At 34.8% G+C, this 27,410-nt stretch overlaps 3 protein-coding genes across 21 annotated transcripts in view; 1 reads left to right on the forward strand and 2 right to left on the reverse strand.

Moving 5' to 3' along the window:
* LOC143919373 (microsomal glutathione S-transferase 1-like) overlaps nt 1-27,410 on the reverse strand; it is a 241,515-nt gene that overhangs the window by 91,445 nt on the left and 122,660 nt on the right. The gene's annotated exons all lie outside the window — the stretch shown is intronic.
* On the forward strand, nt 2,109-5,884 carry LOC143919356 (uncharacterized). The gene is made up of 2 exons (XM_077441631.1): nt 2,109-2,348; nt 2,441-5,884. Exon 2 carries the CDS (start codon nt 2,589-2,591, stop codon nt 5,517-5,519), a length of 2,931 nt encoding a protein of 976 aa, XP_077297757.1. The 5' UTR covers nt 2,109-2,348; nt 2,441-2,588; the 3' UTR covers nt 5,520-5,884.
* The window catches only part of AMPdeam (AMP deaminase), a 41,818-nt gene continuing 22,650 nt past the window's right edge, over nt 8,243-27,410 (reverse strand). For 10 of the 19 annotated variants that reach the window (XM_077441640.1, XM_077441660.1, XM_077441652.1 and 7 more), the window contains 15 exons: nt 19,469-19,616; nt 17,630-17,762; nt 16,511-16,706; nt 14,481-14,700; nt 14,253-14,378; nt 13,980-14,178; nt 13,768-13,899; nt 13,019-13,182; nt 12,705-12,828; nt 12,451-12,617; nt 10,639-10,759; nt 10,386-10,559; nt 10,203-10,313; nt 9,987-10,124; nt 8,243-9,436 (listed from right to left, as the gene is read on the reverse strand). In XM_077441640.1, the coding sequence (XP_077297766.1) occupies nt 9,407-9,436; nt 9,987-10,124; nt 10,203-10,313; nt 10,386-10,559; nt 10,639-10,759; nt 12,451-12,617; nt 12,705-12,828; nt 13,019-13,182; nt 13,768-13,899; nt 13,980-14,178; nt 14,253-14,378; nt 14,481-14,700; nt 16,511-16,706; nt 17,630-17,762; nt 19,469-19,616 (2,183 nt within the window). In that variant the 3' untranslated portion in view covers nt 8,243-9,406. Of the gene's footprint in view, nt 9,437-9,986; nt 10,125-10,202; nt 10,314-10,385; nt 10,560-10,638; nt 10,760-12,450; nt 12,618-12,704; nt 12,829-13,018; nt 13,183-13,767; nt 13,900-13,979; nt 14,179-14,252; nt 14,379-14,480; nt 14,701-16,510; nt 16,707-17,629; nt 17,763-19,468; nt 19,617-25,917; nt 26,213-27,410 lie in introns of all 19 variants that reach the window. The other 9 variants (XM_077441642.1, XM_077441643.1, XM_077441641.1 and 6 more) reach the window with 3 other exon arrangements.

The raw sequence follows: 27,410 nt of genomic DNA on the forward strand, positions 1-27,410 counted from the left end.
CCAACAAAAATCCCCCCCTCCCCCACGTTGCAACCCCACTCCTCAGCGTTCAATCTCTTTAATGTTACCGACACGTTTATGGGTTTCGACCAGGGTTGCCAGACGTCCCTATTTGAGCGGGACTGTCCCGAGTTCAACAGACAGATCCCGAGTCCCGCATTGCCTCTGGAAATCCTGACTTGACAAAATTTGTATATGTACAAAAATGTACGTATATAGTTAAAGAGGCTCGCTTAATTTTTATACAGAAGTGGTACGACTTCAAAATTATCAAATTTCAATCATAAGTTTTGTACTTAAAACCAAACATGAAAATCGAATTTTCGTCAATTGAAGAATTAATATTTAATACATACTTTGCTATATTGCTCATTTTGGTCATCAATATAAGTAAATGGATCCTCCGCCATTACGATGGTGCAAAAATATCGTGTAAGACGCGTTTGAAATTTGAATTTCTGAAAAGTGCCCGATGTCTATCCAGTTTTAGTTTTAAACATAGATGGCGGTAGTAAAATAAAATTATTGATATTTTTATTCAAAATAAAAATTTTATATACAAATTATAGGGGTCTACCTCACGGGCCGGAATGTGAAATTACTGAAAACGCAAATATCGGAAGGCAAAGATCGAAAATCGAAAGATCTCAAGTCGAAAGATCAAAAAAAAGGGTGCATGGTAAACGGTACATACTCACTTAATTTGCGCGAGCAGGATACAAGAGGAACAAGAGGAACAGGCTTTTCCTCCCGCATTCTGCGCGTGCACATTAATACGGGAGGAAAAGCCTGTTCCTCTTGTTCCTGTTGTATACTGCTCGCGCAAATTAAGTGAGTATGTACCGTTTACCATGCACCCTTTTTTTTTGATCTTTCGACTTAAGATCTTTCGATTTTCGATCTTTGCCTTCCGATAGTTGCGTTTTCGGTAATTTCACATATTAATTTCAGGTATGTTTTTAAAAAACTTTTTTTTTAAGAGAACATGTTCTCTTAGCACAATTCTTTTGTTCTCTATCTTTTTTATATTGAGCCCATAATGTCCTCTTTTTCAATTTTGACAATAATTTTTCATTATATTTTATTGTTTCTCAAAGGACAGTGGAGGCTGTAGATGACGACTTTTAAAAAATAATTGGATTTTTTTCCGGTCGTAATTGCGAATAGTCGTAAGTCGAGGACTACCCGTATATGATTGTTTATGATCTAATTTCAGCTCTGAATTGATCTGGAAAATTTATTTAAATTGTGTATGTTCTGCTTTAACTTTCGAATCCCCTTCGCTTGCCTTCGTTGGGCCGGTTTGTACGCAGCATTAGACAATGCTTTCTATACAAATGTATATATTTTGTGTCTGAACGCTTAGGGAGGTAAAATAAATGTTAGCCCCAGGTGCCATTTATCCCCACTACGCTACTGATGCCTGATACATATTTTTTGTCTCCCTTCTACACACAGCTCTCTAAGACTAAAAGTGCATCGTTGAAGACGTGATATCACATAAGTGAGGTTTCAGTATGGTTCCACAAAAAACTAATTTCTGACTGGTATATATTCATTTTAAGCAGATTGAATAGATGGCATTCAAATCTCAGTAATATATTCAATCAATTTTGAACCTTAAAACAGTTGAAATAGGCGCATATAAGGCTCAAAATCCCGTGCAGACTTGTCGCCCAAAGCTTTCATGGAAGACGGCCGCGGGCAAACGGTTATATAGATGTCTAAAAAGTTGTGAACCGGAACTTTTGGACGTCCTGAAAAGTTTATTCGAGATATGTGACTTAAAAGTGGTAACAATCCCAATGTAGAATGGAAGTCTGACACCCCTAATTTAAATAGACCTATTTTTTTTTAGAAATCGTAAACATCTCGAACCTCTGCTCTTAAGTATTTTCAATTTATATATATAATAAATATCAATAAACAAATTAGTGTAATCTTAAAAATCTCTGACCCCGAAATTTTGATTTTTAGTTGAAATTTATATATCAAATTTCGCTTAGAAACTCAGTCGTATTCACGTTTTTTGTTGCATTTATCATTCAATAAATACACGGGTCAGATAAGATAAGCCAAGCTTATCAGTATACTTATGTATAATACGTATACTTGATGTGAATGTTTTCCTCAGTGCATCGAAAAATTGGCCAGTCGAATATTATGTGATAAACTACTCCAAAATTTTAAATTTAATTCGTAAAAATTTCAATTTAAATATTTTAATCTTGACCAATTATAAGCTGGTGTATTGGAAAAAGTATTTTTGATTGATATTACATTTAACATGACAATATTCTAAATACGTGTACATAAATTCCGGATGAATATTTTTTTAGACGAAATAAGTAAGTCGTTTCAAATTATAAAGTAGATGTACATATGTAGATTTTTTTTATTATACTATTACACATGTTTAATGGTTGTAATTCTGTTTCAGGTACTGATTTGTCATCGAAGAGAATTTAAAAAGTGTTGTTATTTAGTTCTTCAGAGTTGATAAAAAAATATTTAGCAAGTATCAGAGATCAATTAGTTACATTTATAAACTTTCTACAATTAAATAAAGTTGCATCAAAACCGACATAATGTGGCGATATCGTAGCGATTCTCCGGAGAGGGAAAAAGTGCATTATAATCTAGAACCACCACTTCAGTCCTTCGTAGGTAGAGAATCTGAATTGGAGCAATTACACAAACTAGTGCTTCACAAACGTGGTACAGCGATGATTACAAGAGTTTCCTGTGTTTACGGAGTGGGCGGTGTTGGAAAAAGCGAGTTGGCCAGAATGTACTGTCATCGTCAAATCGATTTTTTCAAGAATATATTGGTTTTTGATATGGAAGATATAGAAAAGGCGGAGAAATCCCTTACAGATTTAGCTGTAAAACTTAATATACCTTTATATAATAAATTAGCAAGAGAAGATAAAATATTTACAGACATTTTGTGTGATGTTTATAAATATTTCGACCAAGACAATCAAAAATGTCTTATCGTTTTGGATAATTCTGTGGAATATAGACCGATCAGAGATTTTATACCTAGAATGGAGCATTATTATAACAAACCATACATATTAATCACTTCTCGCAGTCAAGAATGGGATGTAGGTGAAGAAGGAGACATAGAGCAACTGGTCTTAGGTAAGTTTAGCAGACTGGAATCCAGATTATACATTGAAAATGAATTACGTGTCAAATATGAGAAAGAAATGGTGTCAAAATTGGCATATGAAATGCACTATTTCCCATTGGCGATTAGACAAGCTGTCAGCTACATAAATGTGAGAAATAACAAAGTGACAAAAAGTGGGGGATCAAGATTTCCAATTGACGAGTATATACGTTTGTACAAAAGCGATAAATTTCCCGAAATTACAGAATTTATCGATGATAATAACTATCTTTATCGCGAAACTGTCTTTACAATATGGAATAAGACACTAAAAAGGATATTTGAAGATAAAAAACGTGGAAAAATGGCCTCGTTGGTGTTTAATATTATGGCTTATTTGAAACCTAGGATGGACGTTAAGGACATTTTTATTAAATTGGATCCAGACGAAGAAGTAACATGGGAAGCAGTCGAACTGCTCTCTCAGTATTCAATCGTCTTTTTACTTGGGGGGTTCGTGGATATCGAAGAGTCAATCCAAGATGTAACAAGATTTAGAGTAAAAAAGGAAGGAGGTGAAGAAGAAGTTTTGAGGCGTGCGCTTATGATTTTAGAGGAAACTAATTGTGACGTACATATAGCTAATATCTGGGAACACGCAAGTCAATATCCCGAATTGATTAAGACTTTCTATCATAAATCATTCTATTGCGAGGCCAAAGTCACGGGTTTACACTTATTAGCCACATTTACGAACAATGTTGAAGTGATGAAGACTATATTGGAATGCGTCGGCAATAGCGACGATATCGATTTCGAAGACGCCAACAATGAAACCGCTTTGTACAAAGCCGCCAACAAAGGTCATATAGACGTGGTCAAATATCTCGCGAGCAAAGGAGCTCGGCTGACGAGTCAGTGCACGGCCCGTGACTGGACTCCGCTACACGTCGCCGCACACAAAGGCAACGAAGTCCTGGTCCGGCACCTTATAACCGTCGATAATTCTCTAGAGACCATCAAGGATCAATGCGGTATGATTCCGGTGGATTTGGCCGCTCTATCCGGTCACGTGAGTGTCGTTAAAATATTCAAACCGCCCGGATATAAACACGACTTCTTTGCAAACCTCTGCCATGCTTTGAATCTCGATTTGCCAAAGTTTGAGTTGTATTTAAAGAAAATGATTAGACGATACCCTATGATCCTCAAGGAGAAGTTGGTCGGAATCACTCCGTTGCATCTGGCCGCTGACAAGAGTGATCTGAAATATGCCAAACTCCTTTTAAAGTACGGGGCCGTCACTAATTGTGTCGATCGTAACGGCCGTACCCCTCTCTTCGACGCTCTCAACAAAGGCAACATCGAAATGGTAAAACTTTTAGTCGAAAATAAAGTCAATCTAAATACAACAGACCTATTTGGTATTTCACCGTTACATATTGCGTCGAAAGAACATCCCAATATTGTAAAATTACTCTTAGAAAACGGTGCCGATTGTCGTACCCAAGACAAACTAGGCTTCACGCCGCTGCACGTCGCAACTTCGAAAGGAAACTGTGAGGTCTTGACGGTGCTGATGGACTTCAGCTTTGACGTCAACATCACTGACCAGTACAAACAGACCCCTCTACATTTAGCCGTCAAACTTGAAAAGCCAGAAACGGCAAGATTGCTCTTAGAACGTGGTGCCAATATCAATGCGCAGGATTGCAACGGAGTCACACCTTTGCAAAACGCAATAACTTATGGCAGTTTGGGCGTCGTCAAGTTGCTCATCGAGAACAGAGCCAATTACGAATTGGTCGACGTTTACGGAAAGACTGCCCTTCATTGGGCGGCTCGCAAGAGCGAAGAAAACGTTTTGAGGTATTTGATTGACTGTGGGGCTGATACTAATATTCTTGATATATATGGACGTTCACCGTTGCACTATGCAGCTCTGAAAGGACATTTGAACGGAGTGAGAGCGATCGTTGAGCGTGGAGGTGATCCGTATGCGGCCGATAAGCAAGATCGTACTCCGATGCATGACGCTTGTCAAGGCGGTTGCTTCGCCACAGTTAGATATTTGATAGGGGCAGGTTTGAATCCGAAAGCAGTCGACTTTTCAGGTCGCTCGCCATTGCATTATTCTGTAGAATGCAACCATCTCAAAATCACCATGCTTTTAATACAGACAGTCGACGGCATTGAGATTGATGCCCGAGACACTCTCGGCAGGACGCCGTTGTTTTTGGCTGTCGCCCAAGGATGGCTCGACATGGTGAAAATCCTCGCCTTGTCTGGTGCTGATATCCTGGCCACCAACAAAAGGGATGAGTCGCCGCTCACGCTAGCTTTCAAATTGAACAAAGAAAATATAATATCGTTTATGCTAGGACAGGCGGTACCACCTTGATGTGTTAATAAATGTACAACGTAAATTGGAATTAAGATTATCCATGTTTTTTACAATTGTCAGCAACAGTAAAGCTTCAAGTAATAACCAATACTTCTATTTTTTTTAGTCTGTATTTGCATGTAAAATATCTCTTAAAGTTTGGAACTGTTATTATTAAATGGCTTTTTTTTATTATACATATCCATTTACTTTATATTGAGTCTTTGTAATAGGTAAATGTTATGTGCAAAAGTCAAGATCCAATTGTTAATATTTATGTATATGAAAAATGCATTTAATTTTCTATAAAAAATTATTTATTTTAAAATTGTATATTTTTCTATAACTTTTTAAATACAATAAAAAAAATTACTTTGACTACCAACTCATTTGTATCCTTTTACTCTCTCAGATACCATAATCTTTCCAACCATATTTTATTTTTTATTTTATTGTTACAAATCAATATACACTCGCCATTACAGATTTTCTCCAATGCGATGGGTGTACGTTAACGAAATACAGAATACATAAACAATCAGAAATACAGTAATACATACATATACAATCAGAATATATAGCATATAACAATTAATCAGAAATAATAATCATAGAGATATCTATGGATTATTTTTTTTTTAGATTTTTTTTGTATACAATTTTTATACATATAATAAATACGAAATTATAGAGATGTCTATAGAGATATCTATAGATTTCAGATTACTGTGTATAATTATTACAAATTATACACAGGCAGATTTTGTGACAACAGGATTAGATCTAATACCAATTTTCAGGAACCGTTTCAGCAATGATCAGATAAAATTGGCAAACTCTGATAGAGAAACGATCGATTTGGAGTCACAAAACCCCCAAATCTAACCAGCAGTGGCGAGGACTCGAACCTTTGACCTCAGTGGTGCTAAATATATACGCTACCATTAAGCCCAACTGCTGGCTACATATGTGCTACCTGTTGACATTTATTTTAGGCTGAACATTTGAGCACTTCATCTTTCTAACCGGTAATTGGATTATTAGTCACATTGCGATCGCCCAAAAGACAATTTTGCCATGAAAATCGCGAATACGGAATATTTGACACTCGGGTTCTCGTTAGTATGATGGACTTTTCGGCTGCCAGATGCTCCGAGATTTTAGTTATTTGGGCGAGCGCTTTGTGACCAATAATCACCGAACCTTTCTAACCATATGTGCTACCTGTTATCATTTTTGCTAGGGCCTAAACACACTTGAGTTTGAGCGTCGCTGAAGTATCAAAAAAAAAAAACTAATCAAGACCAATGCTATTTTAGCGTGTACTTCTATACAGTGCTATAACGAAGTATTAGGGCGAAAACACACTTGAGTGGTATAGGACGGCACGTGTCCTTGGCTTCCCGCTGTAACCGTAGACCGTAGAATTCGGGTGTAGTTGCACGTGCAGAATGCATATGTTTGGGAGGTCGCACGTATATGCATATCCATATACAACTGACAAGTTTCTCCTACATTTCTTCAACTATGGGATTCACCGTTATTTTATTTTTAACATATTAGCCACAGTGACATTACAGAGCGTCACTGTGACCAGTCACACAATCATAACAGAAATAAAGGTATATAAAAGATCTGTGCTCGACGATATTTATAATTGATAAAATTAATCACATGCGTTGCTCCATAACCCAACCAGTTCAGCGCAGCTTACATTAAACAGGTCAATTTCACCAGCAACCCGATTGGCGGTTTTAACTTAAAACACATGTTTAACTGGGCGCTTGGCGTCCAGCACAGTAGCTAGCGAATTTTTTTAGCACAGTAAGGCATATTTTAAAGAGTTTGTCGCCAAAGAGGTGATCAATGATCCTACTGTAGGGGCCATACGACATGGTCGAGCTTGGGTCGCTATCTTGTGAGTTGGGACCAATTCGACCATGTTAGTAGCTGCTACTTTACTTCCTTCCCGCTCGTCATATTTAACAGAGGTTTTTACAACAATACTGTCATTTCATTCCTTTCGCCCCCATACCACAAATGCATATAAGAAGAGAAAAATATGAAGTCTTTTGAAAATGTATATAATTAGTTAAGGTTTATTTATACCAGAATAGCCCAAGCTAGCAACTGCAAGTAAACAGCAGTAGGAAAAATATTCTTTAGTACACTCTATATGGACACATTCATATGTTCCGTAATGTATATATGATATATCGAAACAGCAATACCGTACACGATCTATTCATATTACATATATGTATAGCAGTATATGTCAGCGAAACGTATCAAGCAGAGCAGGTTTTCTTTGGCCATTGTGGATATATTCACGCATTATGTGACGTCGTAGTGGCGAGTGCACCCGTACTAACTAAAGTGCTGTCTTACGCATATGAATATTTTCGGAAACGTCATATTGTGACAACATTGACTAGACCATTTGAAACAAACAATATTTCGCCATATCATCGCGCTCTGTAATGTATGTATGTATGTACATATGTAAGCCTATTTTGCCTTGCACTCGTTCAAAACAAGTATGAACGTGCCGAAAACGGGCGGTGCTGTATAGCATGAATAGAAGTCGTATTTACTGTCCAGTGTTGTGCTGAGCTGTTGACACACAGTGTTGAATATAAAAGAACATTTACTCGTTACATATGTCATCAATAAATGTCCCGGAAGGAACAAGAAAAGCTAAGAAGTAATATAAAAAAATAAAAGACATTTGATATTGTTTTATGCATATTTTTTACTAAACAGTACATAATATGTTCTACGATATAAAAAATTGAAATATAATCAGATTTCATAGTACATAATATAATATCTTATATATATAGATTTTTATGATAAACATTGTTTGATGAATGTCTACGTTGAGTCAATCGGAAGAACAAATTGAGAGTATTAAAATTTGCCCAGCCAACTGATCTTATTTTATAGTAGTAACAAAAATAATAAATAAGGACTTTTAAGAAGATTATTAATTATAAAAATATTCAATAGAGACCTTTGACAATTGAAAATGTATATATTTATGTGCATCTTTCAATCATTTGTACCAGTTAAATAGTATATGAAAATTCCAAAATTTCTATTTATATTATTTCATAATAGAATCTTTATAAAGCCGTTTTTTTAGAAATCGTAAACATTTCATGAATTTATACGTCTACCAGAGTCGTAAGCCCGCTACGCTCAACACATCTACACTCTACAACTCTTAAGTATTATTTTTATATTTAAACCTTTGATTCAGTCTTTACGAGTATCCTTAAATTGAATCCTGGAATTCAACTTTTCATGTATGTATTTTATAATTTATTCTTCGTTGGTTCTATGCTATTCTAAGGTCTCATACCACAATCGTATTTGCTCTCAAGCACCTATTGATATATATCTCCGTTCGTGTACACAGTTTTATAAATTTAATATAATAGATTTAATAAAAAAAAAACATAAATTTAGCCCGCCAATTAAATACATTTAAAAATAATCTATGATTAGAAACAAATGGCGAATTTTATTTAATTTTACATTCTCAGGTGTATAGAAAATTCAATCAAAATAAAATAAGCTTAACATATTATATGCATATAAGTAATTAATATTGTTAGTCAACACTTTTATATTTGGTATATGTATTTTTATAAGTTGAATATAAATCTCATCAGTTATATAGTGAGATTAATTAATTTTTTTTGTTTTTTTTTTTTTTTGTTATTATTTACTTTAGACAAATACATTTTAAATAAATTTTGTTTGGAAACACATACACATGTACATAAAATAATGAGGAAATTAAAATACAACGAAAAGTTGGACTGACACATCTGTCGAGTTAGAATGATGTTTTGTTATTGTACGAGAACTAGTGTTGTAGAATGTTGTGTCTGCTGTGGTTATGGTTTCCATTTTTCGGATTGCTCACCCTGAAAATAATAATGGTAGGCATGATCATGTAGTTGTGTTAAAAAAAAAACAATATAAACATGAATTATTGCGAAATTCATTTAAATTCAAATAATAAAAAAAAATTTTAACAAATAAATTTCGCAACGTGGCCAAAATTTAAAAAGCTTTTGTATCATTATATAATTTTATATTTCTAATAGCCAATTTATCTACGGCTTTATACATCTACGTATAGTGAATATTCCAAATGTGGAAAATGAGTGTTTTGAGGATGGGATGAAGGTTCAAATCAACGTGTCACTTTCCCACTTAAATTTTGTGATGAAAATGCTAAATTTTGAATGAATTTAAGTTTTACCGGCGATGTTCAAACCTTCCGATTCAATGTTTTGTTGTTTTTTCCACTGAAAGCGTGTGAGTTTTGATTAAACATTTACAGTCCGTCAACGGAACGTTTGCTGGATTTTCAATTTGCTAGAGGTAAATTAGTGACGGGTCAGTAGGATCGGAATTAGCGGAGACATGTCAGTAATAATATTAAATAAATATGTAAAATTTTCAGTAAACCTTAAAAATGTTAGACAGTTCATCGATTAGAGTTTCATAACGAAATGATACACGTATATCGGGAACGTTTGTTCTTGTGATGTCGTTGCCAGCCACGCCTTCCTTCGTGTAATTAGGACCCAACCAATACTGCTTAGACTGAAACCAACACAATTAACAATCAATATAACAACAAAAACAAACAATCCAACGTAAAAATTCGACAATAAACAAAACCTTATGCGGAAAACCACTCATCAAAACACTGTTCCGGGCCAATTCACACATGTCACACGAGCTCAACTTCCACACTTGAGCTGCAATACTATATTCTTCCATCAACGGTTCCTAAAAAACGATTGAAAAGTATAAAATTTACATCAAATCAATTGATCGAATTTCGCAAAAGCTGATTAGCACCTTTGTGAAGTGGAATTGCAAAGGATCATCTGTACTGAGTGACACGCAGAGACCACGAGCCAGATATTCCGGCAGGGGGTTGCGGTGATAGTTCAAAAACAGTGAGTTGTTGCTGAGAGGTGACATAGCGATGCCTATTTGAGCCAAGTAGTACAGATATTGAAGAACCGGAACCTACAATACAAAGCAAACACATTATAGTTTTAATACAATCAAGAATATTTGCATTGCAGGTCAAAACGTATATATGTACCTTTCTGAGGAGAAGTCCATGAGATATGTTCTCGGCCATCATAAAGCCGCAGACTAAATGCTGAACTGGACCAGCTTCACCACAATGTGGTCTCAAAACGAACGTGTTCATACCTTGTTCTCTAAAAATATTAATTAAACATATATTATAAAAAAACACCACACATACTATTCATAAATAATTTATGAGCTTATTCTACCTAATATGTAAATTCTATCAATTTAATAAAAAGAAAGATATTATCTCGAGTGCATCAAGCAGAAATGTGATGAATTTGATTTCAAATTTCTACTTGGAACCTATGTACATATAAGAGAGACTTCTACTCTAGAAAAACGCACCAAGGACTATAGTTGCCTAACTCGACTGAAACTTTGATCAAAATACACATGTAATTGCCTCCAGCTAATAACTAACTAAAAATTGTGATATTTATTCATGTAATACTTCAAGAAAATACATTATTACTGTGAGTGACAAAGCACCATAAACAGATTTCCAATCTCGGAAAGACTGAACACAAAATTATTTGTAAAGCATGCATGTTACTCAGTACGGATTATCGTTCATATTATTCCAAGTATTATAAGCGTGAAATAAGCAAAAAAAAAAAAAAAACTACTTATAGTTAATGTTTCCAATATGACAATAATATGTCAATCACAGGTTTCGAATCTAAATAAAAAATGTATATGATAAAAGAGGTTAGTAATTAAAAACATCAAGTATTTTATATATACATAAATGTTATATGTTACAGTGTAAGCGTATTTAGTATGTTCCAACTGGTGTTTTAGGTCATTCATATTTGAATACAATTCAACTAGTAAATTATATCTACATATTCGAGCGCAATTACGCTTTTAACCGTTTGCCCGCGGTAAAAAAAAAAGCCCTGGTTAGACGAAATATATTCCAACTACTCAAAATACATTACAAATGAAAATACACATCAACTATAACTAGAACTGCCAGATTTATTGATATCCAAACCAGGACATCCCCCAAGCACAGATATTACACAGGTTAAAAAACACTTTGTAAAAAGCGTAAACTTAACAAATTATATTAAAGATCCTTCATTTTATATAATAGTATTGCCAAAGAAGATTGAAAAATAATGTGATTTTCTCAATCTCGCTTTTCTTGGATGGGATCTACGGTGAGATTGAGATTCGCGCATTTTTTGCAGTTTCATCGGTATTTCTGAACAATGAAAGGTCAATAAGAAGCAATCGAAAACTGGGGCATTTGGCTGTCCCGAAAAGTTCTTTCGGGACGCCGGCATCAGAGGCGTGAAACCGGGACAATCCCGGAATAACGGGACGCCTGGCAGCCCTAACTATAACAGTAGTTGGTACCAGGTTAGATGGAATATATTCCAACTAGTCAATATATTACAACTGGAAATACACTTCGACTGTAACATACATATATCGGTGATTATTAGTCACAAGGCGCTCGCCCAAGTCACTAAAATCTCTATAACGAAACATCTGGCAGCCGAAAAGTCCACCATACTAACAAGAACTCGAGTGCCAAATATTCCGTATTCGCGATTTTCATGGCAAAAATTGTCTTTTGGGTGACTAATAATCGTGATGTGACTAATAATCCAATTACCAAAACTAAGATCGTTTGTGTGTGTAATTCGCTTCTGATTGGCTGTCGTTAAATATGATTTTTTTTCGATTCAAATAAATTTAATAAAAAACAAATGAATGTTTACTATTGATTAGCCATGTTCATGTAAAAATGCCGAGTAAAGCCGGATGGAACACTAGTATATATGTATATAAAATGTGCACTAACTTTCTAAAATGATTCAAGACAGTCATGTTGGCATATACGTAGTATTGATAATATGCATATGGTGGATTTTCAGTATCATTCCACTCCTCCGGCACAGACACATCCTTGTCAAACAATGGATTCTCTGGTTTGCTTTCATCGTCGACAGAATCAAATCCTATCACATACTGTGCATATAAAAAAAGAAAATATATATGAGCACACTTCGTAATTTTTGCATTGAAAGGACAGTCAAAATTTTATATGTATGTTACCTGTAAAAATTTGTTCAATTCGGGATGACCTTCTGGATCGTTTGTCGCTTCAAACAATGGGAGGAATATGTTGCTAATTATTTCTTGGAAGTTATTCATCATTTTATTTAGTTTGAAAATATCACTGAAAACCACAAACATATGATTAATTATCTTTGAAAAAATTTCATTTTTCTATGACTAGTATGCATCCTAAGTACATACACGTGTGCATTATCTTATCAGAATAAAAGCATTTTTTGCAATGATGCCTTAATCTTCATCAAGCTCACACATACATACATATACGCATATAACACCAAAATTATACTTACTACAATCTTGGTATTTGGATTAGCCAGCGGACATTATCAGAAGATACATTGTATTCAATGGCCCACTTTGCCAATTTTATCCATTCGGTTGTACTCTTTCCGTAAATAGACAATCTAAGCTCTGCATTTTGATATTTGCTCTCTTCTAAATCAGACGCTACTTCCTACATTCGAAACAAATGGTTTAAAATCAACAATTTCAATCATATTATACATCTATAACCCCTTGCCCGCGGCAATAAATATAGCGAACAAGCCTTGTATGCGGCACCTTTTTCGCAAATTTGGCAATCGAGTTTTCGACCTTAAATACAGATTTTAATATCTACTCAAGTAACCAGATATGTTAATTAACACATAAAGTATTATTTTAAACAATAAAATACATAATATATCTCGTAGTTTTGGCTTAATTGTCAAATAATCATTCTTCATACAATTGAGACGTATCGTCGCCATTGTTTAACAGACGTGACGTCACATAAACGAGGTTTCAGTATGGTTCCACAAAAAACTAATTTTGACTGGTATATATGAATTTTAAGCAAATTGAATAGATGGCATTCAACTCTCAGTAATATATTCAACCAATTTTGAACCTTAAAACAGTTGAAATAGGCGCATATAAGGCTCAAAATCCCGTGCAAAGTTCTAAAATTATATGGAAGATAGCCGCGCTACATACTTGTCGCGCAAAGCTTCCATATAAGACAGCCGAGGGCAAAAGGATAAGAAACAAATACTTTTACCTTCATTATTCTAGCAAAATATTTCCCGTTAAGGTAATTATCAGTTTTGAGGAAAATTTCTCTTAATCTACTCTCTCCGATTGGATTGTATTTTGCATTAAACTTATCAAATCTGTGGAACGTATTACGATCCTAAAACATAATAAAAATCAGTTTGCATCGAATAATATTTTGAACAGGTAGTCAACTATCCACTTTATAAATGAACATACAGCATGAACATCTAGCATATCTACGGTCAAATCATATGTGGTGAGATTCATAGATTGGAAAACTTCTTTCAGAGTCATCGGTGCGCCACGCTGACATGTCACAACCTCATCGGCGTGATTCTTCAATGTTTTTTTGATAAAACGCAACAAATGCTTTTGATTCATGCAAGATGCTGCGTGGATGTGAGTGTCGACTTTGCTAAAAATAAAATTTATGATTAAAATCTGAGAAAAGCACACACGAAACATAAAATTATGCGAAAATTCGCCCACCGTATGTTGTAAAAATCGCGATGAGGAACCGCTTTCTGCGAAGCCAACTCCCTCAACTCGTTTAACAAAACGTGAAGTTGAAATTTAGAAGATAAATAACTCAATCGGCGATAGCAAAACGACTTCCTAAAAGATGCATATATTCAATCAGTAAAATCAATAAAGAAACATTAACTATCGCTATAATGCGACATGAATTACTGATGACATGAGTTTAAATTGGCTTACAAAGGTCCATTGGCGATCATAGAACACAGAACGTTCATATCTTGAACAAACTGTGGCAACTTTGTATAAGGATAATCCAACGGTTTGTTTTGGTTAACGTCTTCTTGGTTTGCGTACACCTGGAAAACACCACGGACAGGTTTGATGATATAATTTTTACTCGGTGGAAGATTACAGTCCCAAGGATCGCCTTCGGAAGCCGGCGCATGAACCGGATGATCTGCGAAAATTAAAAATAAACTTAGATAAAATCGAATCATATTAGTTTTAAACTAGTGTTGTACCCGATGAAATATCATCGCTTGGGTGTTGGTATATTAAGTTATTAAAAAATTTCGTCAGACGATAAAATCGTAAGTGAAGTTAAAGGGGCTAGTAATAAAATAAATTACAAGTAACGTGTCGATCCGCACGCGGTCGAATTTTCTTCAAATACCTTTTAAATATATTTAATTTAATTGTTTAATATGAAAAAAATGGTAAAAACTACCTACTTACATATATATAAACAATATAAAAAAACAATAGAAAAATTAATTAATTAAATAAATTTTCAATAGATGGCGATATACTCTCAGAGACTTAGCGCCGTCTATTTTCCTATAGGAAACATTGTTAGCAAACAGTATATATAGAAGTTTTTTTATTTTGTTTTTATGTTCGTATATGTTTAGGCAGTGGTTTAACTGTACTATAATAGTCGAAACGACTATTATAGTACAGCGAGCGCTATCTTAGATCAGGGATTCCCAACCCCGCCACTATTCGACCACTACAGAATTTTTTTCACAAACACCAATGAAAAATATAAATTATTTTTATTTATTTGTTAAAGTTTTAAAATTGTTTGAGTACCTAAGTTTATTATATATTCGTTCGTATGTTAGCGATATCGTATGTATGTATGGTTTCCAAATAAATGTAATGGAAATAGCCGCATGTATTGCAGATCTTGTTCAAGGGAAGACATAAGAACTAGAGCAGTGGTTCTTAACCTTGTTGGAGGTACTGACCCCCACCAGTTTCATATGCGCATTCACCGAACCCTTCTTAATTGGCACCCGAATCATATGAGTCGGGTGTATGTTTTGACTTCCGCCGAACCCCTGAGACTGACTCACCGAACCCCTGGGGTTCGATCGAACCTAGGTTAAGAACCACTGAACTAGAGTTAGAAATTTTGGACCTTAAAAAAGCGGCATATAAATTTAAATCCTTTTTCGGTTCGACATATTTATGCGACATATTTATATTGTTTTCAAACATGAATTTAATAAAATCAAGATATAGATATCGACTCACCGATGAGCATCTTTATGATTGTTTGCTAACAGGATTATCGTCATATTCTCCTAATTATGAGGCACTGGCCAATGAAATGCAATGCCAAAGATCACACAGATTGATATTATATTTTTTTATAAAATGTTTAATTTGTATGTGTTTTTTGTTTACTTTGTATTGCATTTTGTATGTAAATACGTTTCTTTGTGTGTATGTAATTTGAACGTAATTGTTTATTATTTATTACCCTTGTCCAATTATAAATATCCTTAGAATAAAAAAAAGTTTTTTAAAAAAAATAACTCTTCTATAATTTGTATATAAAATTATTATTTTGAATAAAAACAATAATTTTATTTTACTACCGCCATCTATGTTTAAAACTAATAAACAAACGATGGATAGACATCAACGACTATCTCGCCGGGCAGATATCAAACGCGTCTTACACGATATTTTTGCACCATCGTAATGGCGGAGGATCCATTTACTTATATTGATGACCAAAATGAGCAATATGGCAAAGTATGAAAACGATCGGATAAGAGGCAAACTTTTTCCTGAATTGTAATCGTAAGTGAAACGTAAAGGAGGTATGTAATAATAAAAATAAGTGGTGCCCACCGCCCTACCGATGTTTTAGAATTCGCTCTAGGGTACAAAAAGGTTGGGAACCCCCTTCTTAGACAGACACACAGAATAGCTATATTATATAGGTATATTTGATATGATGAGTACTCATTTACCTTCAATAGTCATTCTATCGTCGTGATGAAGTTCAACGCTTCCGTTGACATAATGAGCATCGGAGGCATCAAGAGTCCTCAAGAATCGAGCAGTCATCGATGGGAATGTTTGATAAGAATCGGCCATGTACCGTCTTCTTATATCTAAGGCTTGTACTAGAAGACTAGATGCCTGTTGCAAATCTTCCAACGGGACCTAAATAATAAATACATTCAATATGCAGTGCATTACATTTTTTTTATAATCAAAGCTGACCTTTACAGAACTACTTCTGTATAAGTCGAGAGCAATATCATATGGAATACCATCGTCTAAATGACTTATTACAGATTATTCACTGTCAAACTTTACCCTTGGGTATTCGTGTAAATTGAGAAATGGCGTGTTAAATTACCAATGTATCGGCAATGTTTGCGTGTCTGCACAAGTCTCAAGAGACATTCGATTGCTTTATTAAGGAATAAGAGAAACAGTATAACCAAACATATTTGTATACAATGTATATTTGTCTGAACATTAGCTGAAACAAATTGGACAAATGACTCGAACTCTTTTTTCTTGTTTGACTAACAATGGATGTGAATAGCATTGAAAAATGAAACTTTCGTACTGCATGGACATGTTTTATATAAAATCATTTCAATATTTATTAATTTTTTAACTTTTTATTAATGTTTAAGCCCACAAACTCGTAATCCAGAGCAAAATAGTCTACAAAGTATGAAATCATTCAAATTTTAAATAATTGCTACTAGAAAATACCCGTAAAATCGCATTGAGAAACCCTGCGAAGTTTAACAGTCAATCAAACGGTGTATAATTTTCCAAAGAACAAACAAAAACAGACGAGATTAATATTCTAGCGTAATTCTCGACACTTAAATTAATGGCTATATAAATTTTAATTCTCAACGGCCTCGAAGAATAAAAAGTATCCAAGAAGACAACACTTTAAATGCTAAAATACGCATTAGAATTCTTAAACAGAGTATAAAAAATCAACAAGTCAACGTGCCAAATGTGCGGATAAACATATCTTAGGTGATTAATTTATTCTACGAAGGATTTCTGACAAGCATTGAAAGCGTAGGTGAAACATTTTGATGTGTGTCTCTCACCCCTGAAGTGTCCTCGCCACTGATCGATATTCTCTGGAAGTGAGGCACGAAGTCATGTTCTTCGAGCTGAAATCTCCTGTCGGACAATTCATCAGTGCTGCCGCCGGCCACCGATCTCCTCTCCTCTGCTGCCCTGAATCATCATCAATGCTTAATTGGAATCCATAAGTCAAACCCAACAAAGGATACAGCTTTTGACCATGTATAGTAGCCATAAAATTAATAAATACATTTAAATTTTTAATTAGTTAGGCCATTTTGAGCCTTAATTGGAATGAATAAAAGTATTATTAACCCTTTAGTAACAATTTTTAACTCGTCTTTAAAATATTTAAAATATATATATTATATATTTTTCATTAGAACAAAAATCAATGGTATTTTGAAACAAAAAGTAGAAATTTTGATCCCAATAAATGCTTTAGTATTTTAAATACTAGTATTTTATTTTATTATATATTTTAAAATTAAATTATCTTTTGTAAATTATTTAAATAATTAAATTATTAATTTCAGTATGATTGGAAAATATAATATGTATGAAGTTGTAGGAAGCTTAAAAAAATCTTAAATTGTTTCACGGAACACAAACATGAATGATTTTAAAATGAATTCTATAATTATCCACATATTTTAATGAATAAGAAAAATTTACTTAATTAATTAAAATAAACCTAATTTTAGATATTAAATCTAAAATATTAAGCAATTAAAGTATAATTACTTGCTAAGTAGATATTGCTTTTGTTCTTTGTACCAACGTTTGGCATCTATTTTGTTTCCGAACATCTTATTATATAATTGAAATTCGAAAACACTTAATAATATCAAATGTCAATGAAATACCTACATTTAATTTCATTAAAACATACTAAACAGTACTAAATAAGAGTAACTAAAATAATGACTTTTCACAAATACAGCTCTTTAAATGCGTATCTAACCAAGAGCGACAACTGATAACTGATATGAAAAAAAAGCAATATCTCAAATCGGCTGTTTTGAATACGAAATGTTGAACGAATTCAGTCGTCGGTGTGAATTGAACCAGAAAAAATTGATATACAGTTGACCACACAACACACTGAAGTTGAATTGGTAATGGACAGTCCGAAGTAGAACTGCAACTTTTTATACGGCTTCTCTCACCTATATTTGTTTAGTACTAATCGATCAGAACACCGAATCCAGTGGTTCTGGAAATTTTTCTATCTAGTCTATAAATCAAATATATACTTATAATAAATAAAATAATGCAAAGACTACCAACAACATCAATTCAATACTGAGAAAAACAAAACAAAGAAAAAACTCACTTATGCATATATCAAAGTCGCCCTTGACTAAATTGATTATCTAGTTTAGAAATCAAATTTTAACAACACAATTATCAAGATAACCAAATAACCCGCGATATAACTAAATAAATCTAAAAAAATGATAAGATAACACTTATCAAACAAAACATTTGTAAAATTTAAGCTTCAGATTATCGTTCTCTGTCTAAACATGATACACTTCTAGTGATGAAAAGACATTATAAACATGTAAATTGACTGACAAACAATTCTCGATACCTACCAGTTTGTTTGTTTCCTGCTTACTGTAACCTGTTTCACAACATCACCAATATTTAATGTTAATATTAACTGTAAATTACTACTATATCAATTATTTTAGTATTCACTAGTATTTTAACTATCAAAAAATACGTTACGTGTACACTTTGGTGTTGGGTGAGATCAAAATTACGTCTATGTAAGTATCTATGGCACGAATGTCAATATGTATAAGTCTATTGAATTGGTGAATAAAGGATTATAGTACGTATCTACTCACTTGACATTGAGCTGTCTTTGTATAGCAAGCTTCTTTTCTATCTGCTCGATTGGGAACTGGGGTACTTCGTAAGGAGCTGAGAGCTCGTTGGGCAACGTTTCTTCGGCTCCGGCAGATAGAGGAAATGGAGTTGTAGGACTTTCGCTACCTGTTAAAAAGACAAATATAAAGTTAAATAATATACGTTTAAGAGTTTTAAATGTAAAAAATAATAGACTGCGATGTTGAAAGAGCCAACTAAATCATGATCTGCAGGTTTGAAAACAATATGAATCTTAAAACAATTCAATTCACAAATAATACAAACTAATATTTTTTGAAATTTAGAAGGTGTATTTATACGTTTTTGATTCAATTCCATCATTAACTGTCATAATATTTACATAATGTGATCGATTCAACATTCAACATCATCACCATTTACAACCATTAACCATTCCGTTTGTCTCTTATTTACGCAATCTTCCTTGCGGCCTTCCTTCCACTCGCTTACATTCTCTCGGGTACTATTCCAGCACTTCCTTTGTCCACTTTTCATCCATTCTTCTAGCTACGCGACCCGCCGATTGTCATTTTAATCATTTCATTCTCCACTACATCCCTTGTCATACTTATCAAGCACTTATTCTGTTTCCTATCTTTTCTCGTTATGTCGAGCGTATAACGTTCCACACTTCTTTGAGTGCATTGAACTTTATGTAACACTAGCTGTATTACCCGGCTTCGCTCAGTGTTTATAATATAAACCGCTTAAACATGACTAAGCTAATTTAATTAAAAAAAAAAAAAAATTAAAAAAAAATTTAAAAATTAAAAAAAAAAATAAAAAAAAAATAAAAAAAAAATCAAAAAAAAAAAATTAAAAAAAAAATAAAAAAAAAAATAAAAAAAAAATTAAAAAAATTTTTTTTAAAAAATCAAAAAAAAAAAATCAAAATTTTTTTTTGCCTTCTAGGGCTTCGCCCTCGGCGCCCCCCTGAGCCTTTGCCTTCTAGGGCTTCGCCCCTCCACGCCCCATGAGCAATTGCCGTTTAGGGCTTCGCCCCCCTTAGTTAATGCCTTTTAGGGCTTCGCCCCTCCGCACCCCCATGATTAAATGCCGTCTAGGGCTTCGCCCCCCTTAGTTAATGCCTTTTAGGGCTTCGCCCCCCGCGCCCCCAAGATTAATTGCCGTTTAGGGCTTCGCCCCCCTTAGTTAATGCCTTTTAGGGCTTCGCCCCTCCGCGCCCCCATGATTAAATGCCGTCTAAGGCTTCGCTCCCATGATCAGTTGCCTTTTAGGGCTTCGCCCCCCACGCCCCCAAGATTAATTGCCGTTTAGGGCTTCGCTCCCCTTAGTTAATGCCTTTTAGGGCTTCGCCCCTCCGCGCCCCCATGATTAAATGCCGTCTAAGGCTTCGCCCCCATGATCAGTTGCCTTTTAGGGCTTCGCCCCTCCGCGCCCCCATGATTAATTGCCGTCTAGGGCTTCGCCCCCCTTAGTTAATGCCTATTAGGGCTTGCGCCCCATGAGGCTGGGGCCCCACGGGGCTGCGCCCCTTGTGGCGCCCCCTTTTGAGCCCCACGGGGCTGCGCCCCATGAGGCTGGGCCCCCCGGGCCCCCTTCGGGGCCCCACGGGGCTGCGCCCCTTGTGGCGCCCCCTTTTGAGCCCCACGGGGCTGCGCCCCATGAGGCTGGGCCCCCCGGGCCCCCATTCGGGGCCCCACGGGGCTGCGCCCCTTGTGGCGCCCCCTTTTGAGCCCCATGGGGCTGCGCCCCATGAGGCTGGGCCCCACGGGGCTGCGCCCCTTGTGGCGCCCCCTTTTGAGCCCCATGGGGCTGCGCCCCATGAGGCTGGGCCCCCCGGGCCCCCTTCGGGGCCCCACGGGGCTGCGCCCCTTGTGGCGCCCCCTTTTGAGCCCCATGGGGCTGCGCCCCATGAGGCTGGGCCCCCCGGGCCCCCTTCGGGGCCCCACGGGGCCCCACGGGGCTGCGCCCCTTGTGGCGCCCCCTTTTGAGCCCCATGGGGCTGCGCCCCATGAGGCTGGGCCCCCCCGGGGCCCCACGGGGCTGCGCCCCTCGTGGCGCCCCCTTTTGAGCCCCATGGGGCTGCGCCCCATGAGGCTGGGCCCCACGGGGCTGCGCCCCTCGTGGCGCCCCCTTTTGAGCCCCATGGGGCTGCGCCCCATGAGGCTGGGGCCCCACGGGGCTGCGCCCCTTGTGGCGCCCCTGGCGGGGCCCCATGAAACTACTCGCTTTGCGCCCCCGCGGGGGTGAATCCATTGAATCGAAAAAAACAAATCGGCGCCCATGGATCGAAAAAAAAAAAAATCGAATCACGTGTTCGATGACGTCACCGATCTACGGACGACGACGACGACGACGAAGACGACGACGACGACGACCAAGGATATTTACATACAAAGTCTCTTTCCAAATTATAGATTAGATTTTGGCATTCAATATTCAAGTTTCACATCCATACGTTAGATTCAACATTATTTTTTATTTTAAAATAACAACATTAGTAAGAAAACATTTCCCTTGCCGAAAGTGTATTCCAAAAAACTCAATGTACCTATATAAGTGTATTACTAACTCAAGCGATTACCAAGATATATTGATTTGAACACATTGAATTAAGAGAAAATGCTACAGTTGTTGGTCAATGCATAGTTAGTGGCCACTTGGGCCAAAACAATTAACTAAATATGTAACAACATCTTGCTATCAAGTATTAGTGAGAGGGAGTACCATTGAGGGCACAACAGATTTTCAACAATGACTCTGGGTTCTTATTTATTACGCAAGTGATTGATAAAAGTTTTTTCTAATTTCTTAAAGTGTATGTATATTTCCAAGTAGACCACACAAATGCTGATACAAAATACTCAACTCTAGACACCAGTCAGAGATAAGTTCATGTAATTAAGGCACATGTAAATTATTCGGTAAATGGATTATTTCGCACATATTTCACGATGGTTGGAATTTTCGGGTGCCAGATTTTCCGTGATCGAGATTTTAGTGACGTGCGCGAGATCGTTTTGTGCGGAATAATCACCGCACCAAATTATTCATACGCATGTACCTGTTTATAATATGCACAAACATACAAGCAATTTTAAGAACAGAATTAGTTATATACACTTAAAATGTATACGCTTTTTGTTTCTAGCATGGAATTTGTATTTAAATATTTAGATATGGCAAGTAATACAATTATACAAGCTTATCATAAATAAAAAAAAAGTATAATAGTAGTTGCACAAACGTGCTGTACATGTATGTATGTTCCTATATTTGCGATAACAAACGTCAACATTCTAATTTTAGAGTTCGTAAATGCATGTCTTCTCAAATTATATACATATTATATTATTTAAGTAAATTCATCATTTTCTTCTTGTTATTTATAATAAAACGTAAACACGTAGAAGTAAATATGTATTCATATGCAATGTCGTTTACAGCTAGCATTCGAATAATTTAAATATTTATACATCTGAAAGAGTTTTTTGCATGAATACATAAACATATGCAAACTTGAATACATTATAAACGTTCGGCTAGATAAAGAATTCAGCAATTCTTTGTGCTTTTATAATGTTAAATGCATTGAGCAGTTTTTTTTACTGATTTTGAATTGCATTGCCGTGACAAACGTCTAGACGTATGAAAATTTGATTTTAATTATTTTATTTTATTTTATTTATTTTATTTTTTCATTTAATTTATACCAAGAAGGCCTAACAGGTAAACCCAATGCACCTTCCTGGCCAAAGACAATTATATAAACATATATGTATACCATCCATATATACACAAATTCTTACACGTATACACAAATACAGATACATACATTCATAAATATAAAAATACACATATATACATATACATACATACACACCTACATATATATATATATATATACATACACATATACATATACATATATACATATACATACACACACATATATACATATATACATATACATACATATATATATATATATATATATATATATATATATATATATATATATATATATATATATATACACACACATATATACATACATATATATATATATATATATATATATATATATATATATATATATATATATATATTCACATATACATACATACACATATACATATACATATACACATACATTACATACATCCATAAACATACAAACATTATACATGCATATACACATAAACACATAAATAAAGACAAATTACTCATATATATATATATATACATATATATATATATATATATATATATATATATATATATATAAATAAAAAATAGCATACATATATAAATATAGATAAAACCAACATACATACACATTATGCTAAATAATAACATTACAAAATGAAAACAACATGTGTAAATATGTATGTAGCTAGAAGTCATTTAAAATATGCTGCCTGACAGAACTGTATGATGAAGTAAAAACATCAAGGCTCCCAGAAAGCAGGTTAAATAGTCGAATGGCTCTTGAAAGGGGTGAGTCATCAAGCACATTAGTCCTGGCCCGAATAGGTAGGAATAGAGTTCTGGAGCGAGAATTAGAATTATCAATTGGAATGAGGAAAAATGACACCTCGCCACGTATTTTCCGGAATTTTTCATTCCGGAACCGACTAACTTTTCAATAAGGTCCTCTTTAATCGCTTATCATATGATACATCAAATGATTACGTTGGCGAAGCTTGCTTGCGTCTTGAAGCATTTATGGTAGGTTTTATTACTAATTTAAATGTAGGTACATTTAGAACAATGAATTCATTGTTGCTATATTGCAGAGATATATACACATAATGGTATAATTATACTGACGAATAAGCAAAATAGAACTATAGTAATTCATCATTCATAAGTCACAACGTAGCAATTGTTCACCAATAGAGAGGTCGTGGGTTCAAATTCCGCCTCGAATTGAGTAATTATTCGAACTAGATCAAGATTTAGATGGTTATTAAATCCAGATAGACCGTCTCCTGTTTGAGTTTGCCATTTTATATCTTATTTAATTTTTTCAAATACTTTTTAAATATATTTAATTTAATATTCATATTTAATTGTTTAATATGAAAAATTCATATTTAATTGTTTAATAGTTAAAACTATCTACCTACATATAAACAATATAAAACACCAAAAGAAAAAATAAATAAACTAATAAATTAAATAAATTTTCAATAGATGGCGCTAAATTCTCAGAGACTTAGCGCCGTATATTATCATAGAGGAAACGTTGGTAGCAAACAGAACATATGTTACACCGAATCCGTGAAATTGTCACTTGTCTTGGGTTGGTTACGACCTATTTTACCCTCCATTCAATGTAATACTCTATAAGTTGCAATGCGCACGCACAATCAGAAAGACACGTGAAATCAGTCACTCGAGCCCACTCATACACACGGCAGCCGTCGGCACGCAACTAATGGAGCAAGCCAGGAAAGTGTTCTTTATCATACAATGAATGTGAGACAAAGAGAAGAGAGACTTAAATTATAATATTCTGAATCCTGAACGCAACCCTCATACACAATCAAACATGGTCTTTCGAACAGGGTAGTTCAATCTCAAACATGGCATTAATTTATGTATAAGTCATATGAGATGATCGAAACATATGTACATATGTAGTCATATTATACATAATAATATGTAAATTAAACATCCTTATTCAGCTGTCACTTTGTCCACGCTGTCCAGTTCTAAAAAACAACACCGGAACGCTGCTGTCTATTTGCCGACTCCATGCTTTGAGCAGACAAATTCTTGCCGAATACACGCATTCGTCAAATAATTTACCGAATCCGTGAACTGGGCAACGTGCTTGCATTTTTCACGCATTCGGCAATTCTCTTACCGAATGCTTGTAATAGACAATTTCATGGATTCGGTGTAACATATATATACATATGTAGAAGTTTTTTTCTTTGGTTATCATATTCGTAAGATTTGTTCGCAGTGTTTTAGCTGTGACGTACATAATAGCATAACATTATCTTACACAGACACACAGAATAATTATATGTATATGATATGATATGAAAATTTGGCCATAGGTACATAATTAATGCTGTTACCAGAATAGTTATTAATTTATTAAATTATTAATGATGTCATTAAATTATTAATGATGTCATTAAATTATTAATGATGTCATTAAATTATTAATGATGTCATTCGATCATTAATAATTTAATGACGGCGTTGATTTATTGCTTATATTCTGATTGGATATTTTATTATCCATTGTATTTTTATATTTATTTATTTTATGTCGAATCGTATGTTTTATTATGTTGTATAGCTGTATGCTGTTTCTATTTAAATTAAGTAAACAAATAATAACTATAAATCAAATAACCACGCGTATTCTAATTGGTATTTATTTCAGAATGATGTACATATGTAAATGAAATTGATATACTTTTTTCGCTCATCCTTCGTTTGTTCTCAATCCACTTCTCCAAATCGCAGTCATCCTTGTCGAAGCTGTACTTCACCAGAGAAGGTTTGCGATTTCTTGTCGTCTCCTCGCCAAAACTGTCGTCATTTTGTTCCACGGAATTCATTGTCAAAACGAAACACTCATGAATAATAAATCACACCACTGCACAATCTTTCAGGTTTTCCTTTTTTCTTTTGACTAACTTCACGGATAAAACAGAATGCAGGTACATATAAATTAGATGTTTGCACGGCAAAAATACACAAAGACTATGCTAGAATAATATTTGAAGATAAACATCGAGCGAGAAAATATCTCCGCTCGCACTACGGGAACATCTTTAGAGAAATCGAAATGGGGAGCGTGACGTCAATTTTTGAACACGTAAGAATTTACATTGCAAAAGGTTATACATCATAGGATGTAAAATATGTGTCTAAAAATGTTACATTCAATTCGAATAGTATCGATTTAATCATTTCTTATAAGATTCTTATTATTTTCTTATATATTCTTCACACTAATGTACTTTGGTGAATTTAAAAGTTAGCCAACAAAAAATCTGAAATTTTAATCCCGTTACAGATTGTTGCGATTTATCATTAAAATTTAATAACATCTAAAAACCACAAGGTCAAACATGAAAATCAGACATGAGAGTTTCATGTTTCAGACATGACAGTTTCATGTTTTAAACATGACAGTTTTATGTTTCAAACGTGATAAAAATAAATAATTTTTGTTTTTAACCATTATCAAATAATATAGGGAATAAAAGACAACTATTTTCAAGTTGTATTAAAACAAATACGTGAGTAAGAATAGGAGTTCGCTAACGGTTAAAACGATCAGGATAAATAAATAAAAAAAGAGGGGTAGATAAAAATATCTAAAAGAAATACAAAAGCAAAGAAACGGCTAAAAGTACGCATTTCAGAAGAAAAAAATATTTTGAAGTACATACATATGTACATAGAACTCTTCAATATTGAGCAAAGAAATAGACTAGAACGCACGGTATGGGAGATGAATTTCGTGAAAGTTTAACATATGTATGTACGGTAGATTTTTAACAAATAACTGAGAAACACTAAACCAAATGTACTTAGTACAAACATTAGAGAAACAAAACATATGTACTGATGTACAGCTTAAGCACAAGTCATTGGCTACGTCCACACTACCAATATTTACAAAATTTGCCATAACCAGTTCCTAAATAGCAGCCACAGGTTGCAATATGGGAACTGGATATGGAAAATTTCGTAAGTATCGGGTGTAGATATCGGTAGTGTGGACGTAGCCATTCCAGATAAATCAAAGCCAAAACAAGATCGGTGCACGACAACGTCAATCGCAAACAAAGCGCACGCTCTCCGCGATCGATATAGACAAATGATTCACCATCGATATATGGGACAGACACGACCAATTAGATTTTCGACCCCGGGAGCATGGGATGGCAGCCCTTG

This window comes from Arctopsyche grandis, chromosome 11 (genome assembly GCF_051622035.1).
Source record: "Arctopsyche grandis isolate Sample6627 chromosome 11, ASM5162203v2, whole genome shotgun sequence".
In the NCBI taxonomy this organism is placed as follows: domain Eukaryota; kingdom Metazoa; phylum Arthropoda; class Insecta; order Trichoptera; family Hydropsychidae; genus Arctopsyche; species Arctopsyche grandis.